This window comes from Thamnophis elegans, chromosome 11 (assembly GCF_009769535.1).
Source record: "Thamnophis elegans isolate rThaEle1 chromosome 11, rThaEle1.pri, whole genome shotgun sequence".
In the NCBI taxonomy this organism is placed as follows: domain Eukaryota; kingdom Metazoa; phylum Chordata; class Lepidosauria; order Squamata; family Colubridae; genus Thamnophis; species Thamnophis elegans.
The window spans coordinates 12,356,227-12,368,981 of record NC_045551.1 but is presented as its reverse complement, the minus strand read 5'-3'; the positions used below and the strand labels follow the sequence as shown (position 1 = coordinate 12,368,981).

The 12,755-nt window shown below is 43.3% G+C and overlaps 1 protein-coding gene across 1 annotated transcript in view; it reads left to right on the top strand.

Annotated features, from left to right (window-relative positions):
* Positions 1-12,755, top strand: part of LOC116514961 (olfactomedin-like protein 2B) — a 52,676-nt gene that overhangs the window by 28,020 nt on the left and 11,901 nt on the right. The window contains exons 5-6 of the mRNA XM_032226808.1: positions 930-1,155; positions 7,003-7,596. Coding sequence (XP_032082699.1) covers positions 930-1,155; positions 7,003-7,596 — 820 coding nt within the window. The remainder of the gene's footprint in view (positions 1-929; positions 1,156-7,002; positions 7,597-12,755) is intronic.

The window sequence follows — 12,755 nt, the reverse complement described above, 5'->3', positions numbered from 1 at the left end:
TTTTATTTAACCTTATCTAATCAATGTCGATATCTTTCTTGATGTCTAGAAAAAAGAGAAATCGTTCACATTAATCCATTGGTACAGCTCTGATTTCCCCGATATATATGATACACAGTGATCTAAAATGTGATTGAAATACTTTTCTCATTAAATGCAGACAGAGGATAGTATAGGAGAATCTAGCCTCGGGAATAGTTCGACTGAATTACTACAACACAGTGTTGCTAAAGAGTTCTGAGAAACTGCAGCTGGTGAATAATAGTAGACTTTTTACTTTGGTGTAATACCATTTGCCTTACTATATTTCTAGGACTAATTGGTATTGATAGATATCTAAAAGCATCCTTTTTAATGTGGTTGTAAGTTGCTTCAGAAATCCCAGTATGTCAAACCATTAGAAAATTTGCTTATTGGAAATGCCCAACAGGCTGTCTTCATGTCCCTTCCAAAGAGAAGTTAGATCAAACCTATTCCTGATGGCTTTTAGACAATGTGGGTTGCCACCAGGGGTGGGTTTCTCACCCCGTTCCAACCGGTTCGGTTGGAACGGGGCCGGTGGCGTCCTCATGCACGCACACGGCGCACGCATGCATACTAGCATCCGTGCGATGCTCCAGCTGCTCCTGAAGGATCGCGCAGGCGCTGTATGCGTCCTGCGCATGCGTGGAAGCGCAGAACTCATCAAAACCGGGTAAGGAGCGCGGGCCGGCGGGTGGGCCAGTCGCCGTTCCCGGAAGTTACTTACTTCCGGGTTTGCCAACCAACCGGTTCGCAGGGACCACTGCGAACCGGTTGAAACCCACCCCTGGTTGCCACCGAAAGAGGATAATGGATGGGAAGAGCTTTTGGAGGTTTTCCAATTGATGGATGTGTCCCCTGAGCTAAGTTTAAGAAAGTTGTAGTTTAACAATTTTGGTTTCTTAAAGGAAAAATATGAAGATGTTTTCGTACATGATGAAACGGCTTCGCGGCATCTAAGCTCTGCTGAGTCGTTGCATTATGCCCTCCCAGCCACAGGGGCAATGAATCCAAAAGCAGTTTCACCAAGAAAACTTCACGTGAGGAGCAGGCCTCCCACCCAGCAGAACGTTGTCCGAGGAATCACTTACTATAAGGCCAAAGATGCTGAAATAGAAAATGACCTTGAAGAACGTGAGTTAATGGTTTCTTTTAAAAAAAAAAACATAATTGTTATAATTTTGGAAACTGTACTTTAATAAAGTTCCGTTAGACAGTTTTTCCTAATTCTTAAATTATTTTAACTTGATATCACTGGTACATTTTTTAAAAAAAAGATAATAGTTAAAACTTTTTTTGATAGGACAAAAGTGTTCAAGACTGATAAGAAAAGTTTGTGTGTAATGAGCCAAGGAATGGGCTTGAAAATACCATGTGGCTCGAAAATTATTTTCTTAGAAACAGTTTTACTAAACAAATGAACAGATATAAATGAATCTCAATGTGGGCTTTTGAAATCAACCACTGCCTTCACTTCCTAGGTTGTGATCTCGGACTTGGTTGTGACCCAGGCTTAACAAAATCACGAAACAGGCACCTTGTCCCCCCAAAAAACCCCTTTTTATTAGGTTAATGTGAATTCCTGGCATTCACATTCAGAAAAGTCCCAGCAATAAGGCTTTCAAGATTTAATTGCAAAAACAGACCTTATCAGTCCTTGGATAGTTGCCAGGCCGAGAGCTTCCAGTCGCAACACTATAAAATGAAATAACTGGCAACAGCGGTGGGATTCAAATAATTTAACAACCGGCTCTCTGCCCTAATGATTTCTTCTAACAACCAGTTCACCAAACTGCTCAGAAAGTTAACAACCGGTTCTTCCGAAGTGTTGCGAACTTGCTGAATCCCACCATTGCCTGGCAAGGAGACTCTGTGAGGCAGGAACTGAGATAAGCAAATCTTCACAATAATAAGCAAACTAATTGTCTCCTGCAAACACCACTCCCCATTTGCTCCTATTTATTCCATATGGGGGGGGGGCATTCAGCATCCACTTCAGAGGAAGGTTGCTCCCGGTTCGGCCTGGATCGGGCGAACAGGTAGTGGCGATGGCGGGAAGCTCTGCCCACCTGCCCGGTTGCTTCTGCGCATGTGTCAGAGGTGGGTTCCTGCCAGTTCACACCTATTTGGTAGAACCGGTTCGTCAAATCTACCGAACCGATTAGAAGAGGTTCCACCAGTGGACCCAGAAAGCAGGCCAAACCTACAGAAGAGGTTCCAAAAATTTTGAAACCCACCACTGGTGGGTGTGTAATGTCCTGCAGTTATCTACGCATTAATAATGATCTAGTAATAGTTCCTTATACATTTTAGGGATCTTTCCTTACATAATTGGTGTTTTCTTTCATACTTTTGGATTTCTAATTTCTGTTTCCGTTAGTTGGCAATTGCTAAAACCAATCCCACGTGAAAAAGTATTCAAAGCCTTCTTGATTTTAATTGTCAATTTATTTATTCCTGCACATTGTAATATTTATTCATTTACATATCTCTGTTTTTCCACTGTTGTGCAAACACAATTCCAGCAGCTGCTACCATGTGTAAAATTAAATATATATTATACTCCCTTTCAAATAGCCAACAAAATATTTCTGGTTTTAATTCCATATCTTGCTTTACGATTGCTTCTAACCACTAACTTCTGAATAGCTACTTGGACCGACCTAAGTACTAATTCATAATTTCATATCCGGTCACACGTGCGGCAAGCCACTCCCATTCGGTCACATGGGCGGCAAGCCACTCCCATCCAGCCACATGGGTGGCAAGCCACTCCCACAAAGGAGGCCACACCCACAGAGTAGGTTCCAACAATTTTTGAAACCCACCGCTGGCATGTGCAGACATGTTGTGCAAGCAAGCGAGCGAACCAATAGTAAAAAAAAAATGGAAAACCGCCACTGGTCCACTTATGCCTTTTCTTCTGAGTTGTTCCCTTCTCCTGACAGCTCTGTGCATAGGCGCATCTAGAACAGGCTCCAGCTGTTCTTCTTCCCCACTTATCTCTGACTCCGAGTGCAGCTGATAAATGTCGGAGGGCCCTGGCCCCATCACTGCCTCCGACACAGAGCACCCATCAGAGCCTTCCCCAGACTCCAGAACTGGCCCGGGTTCCTCCCCAACATCCTCACTGTCCGAGTATGTCTCCAGCTCCGCTAGCAACTGGCAGGCAGTGCTGGATTTAGATGAAAAGAGGCCCTAGGCTATTCCACTTATGAGGCCCTTTCACCTCCCATTTTTAAGTGGGAGGGCGGCTCTGCTCCGCGGCAAAGGCAGTGAGGCCAGCTGCCTCCCCGCTGCGCTCAGCTGCCTGGCTCGGCCCCCTCGCCCTCACCTGCCTGGCCGCTGGTGGGGGCGAGGGGGCCGCATCGACGGGGCGGCTACTGGGAGCTGGGAGCGGCCGCGCCTCTCACCCGACCGCCGGTGCTGGGAACGTGGGCAGGCTCCCCAACTGCCGCGGCACTGGAACGACCTTAACCAATACATTTCTATGTTTGTTTATTAGTCATATGCGTAGAATTTCTCCTTATTTTCGGTTCAGCGTTTTAGTGTTCACTGTTTTTAGAATAGTGTAATTTTAATTTTGCTAACAATTTGAATGTAGGCCCCTCTTGATCTTGAGGCCCTAGGCTGAAGCCTAGTTAGCCTATAGGAAAATCCGGCTCTACTGGCAGGCCACAACAGACTTATTCAATTGTGGATGCAGTATAGATTATATGATATGATATGAATTACACGGCTAAGACTTCCGTCACATGAGGCAATTTAGAGCCTGGGATTTAGAGATTAACCTTTCCATTTGGTCAATGTGCATGAGTGTTTGTCTTCCTCCCTGATGTGAATCATTTGCTGTTGAACATATGGTGCTTTGTACTCTGCAACATCATTTTTTTTCAGAGCATCTGCTCTCTGTCACTGTCACTCTGTGGACTAGACCACATACAGCTTGGAGCAAGCAGGTGTTTCTGCTTCATAACTGGGAGTTGGATTATGTGGCGGTCCACATTTCACCCCAGATCCTATTTTGACTTTATCTACTTGTGTCTCTGTATTTTAAATGCAATTCAGAATCCAGAGAATTAAGCACATGCTCATACATGACCCAACTCAGTTGCAGGTTTTTAAATATATCCTGAAGGAGATTTTGCAATCAATTATCTATGCAATAATTCCCCAGCTGTTTTTAGTGGACATGTGTTTGCCTACTAAACGAAGCTGAAAGGCTGCCAATCAGCTGTTGAAGAAGGAAAGCTGGATCCTGCTTCTTTACTTCCTCTTCTCTGCCAAGCAACTGATCCAAAAGATGACATTTGCTTTTACTAGCTCACATATGTTCCTTCCTCCAGTCTTGATTTAATTAGTATTAGAAACACTTTCCGAGGGAGCCGGTAAAATGTCTCTTTGTATAAAGGTGACAATTACAACACCTGTCTTATGAAATTTGTATTGGATGTTTCGAATTACAGACCAGTTTTTAACCTTTCAAGTTTGAAAAAGGAGATCGTGATGTTGGTGGCTTCTCCAGAAGTCCTGGAGAAAACAAAGATCTCTTTCCTTTTGGAATTGGTTTCAGAGTGAGTTGCAGATTAACCTGATGGATGATTTTTGCTTGGAGACCTGGAAAGTTTTGATTTTGTAATACGTCCATTCCTATCCATCAGAGAGAATTTAAGTGCAGTTAAATCTTCAGTTTAACTATTTTTTCCCCTAAAATGGTATCTTGCCCTTTTGAGTTTTGAATGGATTTGGGGACAGAGATAGAGATCTATTTCTCTGTAATATTTCCAGGTATTAAAAGTTCCTGAGTCCTGACTCTGAATTGTCTAACTGTAGCTGGTAAAAATTAGGAGTAATAAATCAAACCAAATTCAGTTAAAATGGCCATCTCATTATAAAGTGTTTTAATTCCAGGCAATAAACAGATCTTCTCTTTCTGGATGGAGATCTATTCTCCCAAAATGAGCAGATTCAAAATCTGGGTTATGTCTGGATCTGGATCTCTCCCTGGTTTCTAGATTGAAGTGATCAAGAGCCGAGGTGGCGCAGTGGTTAAATGCAGCACTGCAGGCTACTTCAGCTGACTGCAGTTCTGCAGTTCGGCTGTTCAAATCTCAGGGTTGACTCAGCCTTCCATCCTTCCGAGGTGGGTAAAATGAGGACCCGGATTGTTGTTGGGGGCAATATGCTGACTCTGTAAACCGCTTAGAGAGGGCTGAAAGCCCTATGAAGCGGTGTATAAGTCTAACTGCTATTGCTATTGGAAGAACTTTTTTTGGTTTTGGCCAATTGCACTCTATCATGAGGAAGAATTAATTTAAAATAGCAATACACATCTAGACTTGAATACTTCAATGTACTCTGTGTTGACAACCTATGTATCTAGTCCAGAAGCTTAATTATTGCTTAATGTAACAACCAGGCTGGTGCCTGGCAAGACTTAAAGACAACTCCTACTGAAACCAAAACACTAGCTGCCAATTTATTTTGGAGCACAAAATTAAATTCTAATTATCTGCTGCTTGTGCCCTAATTACAGGAAATATCTTCTCTTTATAGGAATATTTTGTGTATTGAGATATTTGGGAAAGTTTACCTTCAGATGTCGCAAAAATATGTGGAGGAGTAATCATGGTTAGAACAAATGGTTGGAGACCAAATCTTGTTTAAACCGGAAATTTTTCTCCTAAGTATAATACCAGAGGGGTATAAGAAAGATACACTTTATTTAATTATTCATGCACTAACTGCGGCACACATAACTTATGCACAATATTGGAAAAAAGAAAATACACCATCAGAGCTAGATATACTCAGAAAAGTGTTGGCCTGTGCGGAAGCAGATAGGCTCACTCTTGAGCTTAAAAATAAAGGGGAATCAGAATATTTTGAAGTCTGGAATAGATTTTAAGACTGGTATAAGGCAAGGTGTATTTGTATTTATTTGTCTTGTATGCCGCCCACTCCCGAAGGACTCCGGGCGGCTCACAATAGACAAGGGAAGGGGAAAACTGGACAAAGACAACACTTTAAAAACAAAACATTCACAATTTCCGTGGGGCTGGATGTTTCACAAGCCCCCCGGCCTGCTGGAGCAGCCAGGACTTGGTGGCTTTGCGGAAGGCCGGGAGGGTAGTAAGGGTCCGGATCTCGATGGGGAGGTCATTCCAGAGGGCTGGAGCTACAACAGAGAAGGCTCTCCCCCGGGGAGTCGCCAGCCGACATTGGTTGGCAGATGGAATCCGGAGGAGACCTAACCTGTGAGATCTAATCGGTCTATGGGAGGTAATCGGCAGGAGGCGGTCTCTCAGGTACCCAGGTCCGATGCCATGTAGGGCTTTATAGGTAGCAACCAGCACCTTGAAGCGGATTCAGAGACTAATGGGTAGCCAGTGCAGCTCGCGGAGGATAGGTGTGACGTGGGTGTACCTGGGTGCACCCACAATCGCTCGCGCGGCTGCATTCTGGACTAACTGAAGTCTTCGAACACTCTTCAAGGGCAGCCCCATGTAGAGCGCATTACAATAATCCAGTCTTGAGGTGGATTATTGTAATAAAGGTGACAAGACTGGAACAAACTGTATATACTGTGATTGGACAGAAGGATTGATAATGTATTTAGTAGGCTAATTGTTAATAGCTGTGACTAGCTGTATATAATGTGAATGTATAGTCACTCCGATTTCGCGGTATTGCATTGTTTTAAATGTAAAAATAATAAAAATATATTGGGGAAAAAATATGTGGAGGAGTTTCAGAACTCAATCTCCTGTGTAGTCAACCCATTTGTAGAATGGGCTCATTGTTGCAATGGGAGAATTTACTAGAAAAATTATTTAACGTCATATTATTTTCCCAGACCAAAAAATGATTTTTGATTTAACACACGTAGAGTTTTAAAAATATCTTATATTTCATATTTTATTATCAATTATAACTGTAGAATTGATAAAAATGTAATACTTAAAAAAATCTGTGTTTTAGCCGAAGAAGAGTCTTTCAGTGGCGATACTATAGATTTGCTGATCGAGGACCAGCTTTTGCAACACAACTACCTGTCAAATGTTCCTTCAAGGAAACCACCATCGATGGAAAATCTGCTTTTACATGATGATGTTCAACTCCTGAAGGGAGTTACAAGCACCACGCCCAGTGGAAAGGAAATGTCTGAGAGCATTAGCACAATAACAGAATCACCACTGTCTTCCACAGGCAGGGTGCTTCCTCTAGAATCCACCCCACTCACTACCTCATCAGTTGTATCTACTACTCAAGTCCCGGAGACCACAGCAACAGCTGAGTTTCCAGTAACTGGGGCAGGGTATAAAAAGACCGCACAGACCTTGAAAACACTGTCTCAGATTGCCACTCAGGCCCCCACAATCACAACTACAGCAGAACAGGACACAGCTACAATGGGGCTACCCATAATTAGCACAACCACAACAGATTTCCACAAAGAGATGACGCCTGAGCCTACTATGATCAAAACTGTGGCTTCTCCAGCCTCTGTGAATCCTAGCCTTACTGTCACACCGGAATACAGCCTCGATGAGGAAGATATCAGAAACAGCATTGGTGAGTTTGTTTTCTTTTTCCTTCCCCTTTAACTTATTTCGTTCCTAGTGGCTTGGATACCATTAGAATGGGATAAAGAAAGCTCTTGCTTTTGGGCCAAATCAATAGAAGGGGGCTAAATACATTATAAGTGAAACGGTGTTAAATTCTCTAATCATGAATGGATGGTGTCAAGGACTGCAGAGGAATTCTTAGGTTAAAAAGCATGGTGGGTAGAGACCGTGGCATGACAAAGCCGTGCTCGACTAAGCCGCGCCCGATTAAACCATGTCGCTGATGTCATCAACAGGGCGACAACAGCGAGCCTGGAGAAAGAAGGGCGCTTTAAATAGCGCTTTGAAAGCAAGCCGATTCAACTTAAGGTAAGGGTTAGGTTTAGGGTTAGCTTTAGGGTTAGCTTTAGGGTTAGGTTAAGGGTTAGGGTTAGGTTTAGGGTTAGGTTTAGGGTTAGGTTTAGGGTTAGGTTAAGGGTTAGGGTTAGGTTTAGGGTTAGGTTAAGGGTTAGGTTTAGGGTTAGGTTAAGGGTTAGGTTTAGGATTAGGTTTAGGGGGGTTAGGTTTAGGTTTAGGGGTTAATTTTAGGTTTAGCGTTTACAGCGTGCTTCTGTCTCCGCGCTGTTGTCGCGCTGTTGATGACGTCAGCTACGTGGTTTCGTCGAGCGCGGTTTAGTCGAACGCGGTTTTGTGGTGGAACCGGTAGAGACAGTATTGGGACAGAGCCTGATGGATCAGAGGAAGGATCTGAAGTGTCCCAGGGACAGGGTTGAAGAGGGCCCTGTTCACAATACAAGAACACAAGTGTTAAAGGTCAAAGGCTTTTCTCCTTCATACAGTAGTGTTTCCATGAAATCTAAATAGTTGCCTTCTATTATGTTTGAGTCTCTGCTGGTCTTAAATCACATTTCTTTTTTTTTTTGGTGTTTCTATTCCAGTCTATGAAATGCAGACTTATACTAGATTTTTGTTTTTATTTTATCTTTGCAAGATAAAATTTGTTTTCTAGGGGGATGGATGAATGAATTTGGCAGAGGTTGATGTAATGTGAAACTATCTGTTGTGTTTTTTCCGGCTTTTTATTTCTATTCATCAAATCAGTGTGCCCATCTGACTGCCCCAGGTTTCCAGCAAGCAGGGCTAGAGATTTATCTGTGCATCATACTATAGTTCTCCTTATTTTGAGAATTGGGTGGCCCTATTTATTTTTAAATTTTTCCTTACTGTGTGGCGAAACCACATATTATATCAGGAAAGCCAATTCTTTTAATTGGCCAGAACCAAAATTAACATATAAATTATCAAAAAGGCAAAATGTCTGGTTCAAGACCTCTGTTGCTCAATATGTTCTTCTATTAGTCACTCCTAGAATTTGGTACTAGTAACTTGTGATGCCTCTACTTTACAAGATTTAGAGTGTAGACATTGTCCTTGACTATCTTTTGTGCCATAATTGTTCTGTTTATTAATATATTCTTGCTTAAGCATCAGTGGTGGGTTTCAAAAATTTTTCGAACCTACTCTGTGGGTGTCGCCTCCTTTGTGGGAGTGGCTTGCTGGCCATGTGACCTGGTGGGAGTGGCTTGTCGGCCATGTATTTTCTTTCTTTCTTTCTTTCTTTCTTTCTTTCTTTCTTTCTTTCTTTCTTTCTTTCTTTCTCTCTCTCTCTCTTTCTTTCCTTCCTTCTCTCTCTCTCTCTTTCCTTCCTTTTATCTCTCTGTCCCTTTTTCCTTTTTTTCTTTCATCTCTCTCTCTCACTTTTTCTTTCTTTCTTTCTTTTTTTCTTTATTCCTTTCTTTCTCTTTCTCTCTCTGTGTGAGTCTGTGTGTGTGTGTGTGTGTGTGTGTGTGTGTGTGTGTATGTGTGTGTGTGTGTGTGGTGGGTTTCAAAAAATTTTGGAACCTCTTCTGTAGGTGTGGCCTGCTTTCCGGGTCCACTGGTGGAACCTCTTCTAACCGGTTCGGTAGATTTGACGAACCGGTTCTACCGAACTGGTGCGAACTAGTAGGAACCCATCTCTGTTAAGCACTTACCACAAAAATCTATTATTAATCAATTCCCATACCTTTGGTATGGGGAGAAATAGTTATAGGTTGGGACTGCAAAGAAAAGATGGTAGGCTGTCTCTGCCCACCATTTCTCCTGAAATGTGGGCACCCAGTTTTCTCAGGATTGCTATCATCCTAGAGCTGGTTGGAGGGCAGGATGCTAGTACTTACCTGCTAGAGTCTCTGCTGCAGATAACTGGACATTGCATCCTTGGTTGAAATCAGGTTATAAGGAACAGATTGGAATTGTTGCTGATGTACTGCACTCCCTGCTCCCCAGCACCATCCTTGCCTAATCTACTTGATTTCATGGCAAGAGATACTGAGATGGTTAATTCTTGGGGATTCCACTTGATCACCAAGCGACATTCAGTTTGGGGCAGATTACGGAATGGTAGAAAGAAATGAAATGGCTTCCTTTTTTTGCCATTGCATTGAATCCATTGACTGATGGTTCTGTTTAAGGCGACTAATTCCTTGCTGGGGAAGGACCAAATACTGGAAATTTTGTACAGCACTGTAATGTATATTTAAACTCTCTGGCAGATACAGTTTCTCAAATCCACTCAAAGGTGGCTATCATTTGGGCAACTCTGGCTGAGATGCTCAGAGCATAGTCTTGTGTCGATTGAATTGGCGCCTGTGTTAGGAGTAGGGTCTTTCAAACTCTGAACCTAGTTACCTGTCATCCAGGCTCCCCCTTAGATTGTTAAGGCTGCCTGGGGGAGGGTGGGATGACCCTCTGAAATAGGGTCCATATGGTTCATACCAGTGGTGGGTTTCAAAAATTGTTCGAAACCTACTCTGTGGGTGTGGCCTCCTTTGTGGGAGTGGCTTGCCACCCATGTGACCGGATGGGAGTGGCTTGCCGCCCATGTGACCAGATATGAAGATGCCGACGACACTTGTCAGAACCACCTTAAATTACCTCACACACAGCACTGGCATGCATAAGAATATGATGTCAACTTGTTTTTTAAAAGGCATCTTTGGTTTGCGTTAAAACAACTTCAACACACGCAATGTTCTGATTGCACAACAAACGCAGTAGTCATCCTCACCTTTCACAGAGGCACTGAGTTTTATAAATATGAGCATGATAGTGTAGAATAATCATATCCAAGGACCAGGGGTGGGTTTCAAAAAGTTTTGGAACCTCTTCTGTAGGTGTGTCCTGCTTTCCGGGTCCACTAGTGGAACCTCTTCTAACCAGTTCAGTAGATTTGACGAACCGGTTCTACCGAATAGGTGCGAACTGGTAGGAACCCACCTCTGGTTATTACGGTGATTTGTTTCTTTGAGAGACAGAGTGATTCCTTTAGCCGTGAAAGAGATGGTTGTGTGCCCCTCCCCAATCAGTTATTGGTTAAACCAATAGTCCTGGACAATTTTGTCTCAATCTCAAATCTTCCCTCTTTTGGAAAAGTTGCTGAAGAGGATCCTGGGAGAATCAGATTATCTGACCCATTTCAGTCAGGTTTCAAGCAATATCGTGCTTTTTTATTATCTTTGGCAGAGCTGGGATGGGAGTGATAATGTTCTTCCTTGTGCTCCTTGGTCCTCAGTGCTTTTGATATTATGAGTATCTTTCTCAACTGGCTGTGGGGATTGAGAGTAGAGAGATGCCATATTGCAGTGGTTCCCCTCATTTTTCTGTGATTGTTCCAGCATGTTTAGGGTTGATGGGATGTGATGGCTCCATAGTGGAAAGTATGGTGTGCTCCTTTGTAAGGTTGATGCAGTTGTTTTATTGATTTTTTTTTTATTGATTTTGTTATGCCTAGGCTTTTTGTGCATGGTAGTAATCCATAAATGTTCAATAAATAAATAAACATCTACATGACACCACTAAGTGTGATCATCTGTTGATTCCCAGGGTCATCAGTATATGGATGACATCCAATTATATATCTTGACCCTGGGAGATCCAAGTGACACTGTCTACTGCCTTCTGCCGATTACCTCCCACAGACCCATTCGATCCCACAGATTAGGCCTCCTCCGTATTCCATCTGCTGGCCAATGTTGGTTGGCGACTACTCGGAGGAGGGCCTTTTCTGTGGCTGCTCTGGCCCTTTGGAACGAGCTCCCCGTGGAGATTCAGACCCTCTCCACCCTTCGGGCCTTCCGGACGGCCGTGAAGACCTGGCTGTCCCAGCAAGCCTGGGGTTGAGTTCCCCCCCCCTACTCGAATTTGTTGTGTCTGTTGTGCTTTTAAATTGTTCGTATTGCCTGATTGTTTTTGTCTTACTTTTTGTAATTTCCCCTCCCTTGGCTTTTGTTCAGCCGCCCTGAGTCCCTTCGGGGAATAGGGCAGCCTACAAATTGAATAAACTCCAAACTATGTGTGTCCCAGTATCTAGAGGCCTTACAGATCTGTATGAGGATAGTCTCAGGCTCAATCCTGACTGGACTGAGTAGCTGTGTACATTTGGGCCTCTAGTCTTGGGGACTTTCCATCTTTTAAATTGGGTGGGTAGCATGTCTTGAACTTTATAGGTTCTGTTCAAGGAGCAGATGGCGGCTGTGGCCTAGAGGGCCTCTGCAAGGAGCAAACTAGTACATTACTTATACCCATTTCTGGATTGGGAGGCTGTTCACAAGGTCACACAGATCCTAGTCCTCTCATGAAAGGAGTATTACAATGTATCCTATGTGGGCCTGCCATTAAGACCACTCAGAAACTACCCTAGTAGCCGTACAGACGGTAATGGGCATGCTGTGGTGTACTCATGTGACACCCAGTTGCTTCTGGATGCAATTCAAAGTTCTGGTTACCACCTATTGAGTTCCATATGGCATAGCCTGGTTATTCGAGGAAACACTTCGGGAAATTAAATAATGTCATATGTGGGTCTTAAGAAGCAGCACTTACTTCTGGAAAGGATAGCGTCAGACATCTTGGAGTAAAGCAGTTATTAAGCCCCTACAGGATTGCTTGGGTAATTTGAATGGTTTACTTTGGGCATATATCAGAGGTGGGTTCCTACCAGTTCGCACCTGTTCGGTAGAACCGGTTCGTCAAATCTACCAAACCGGTTAGAAGAGGTTCCACCAGTGGACCCGGAAAGCAGGCCACACCTACAGAAGAGGTTCCAAACATTTTTTGAAATCCACA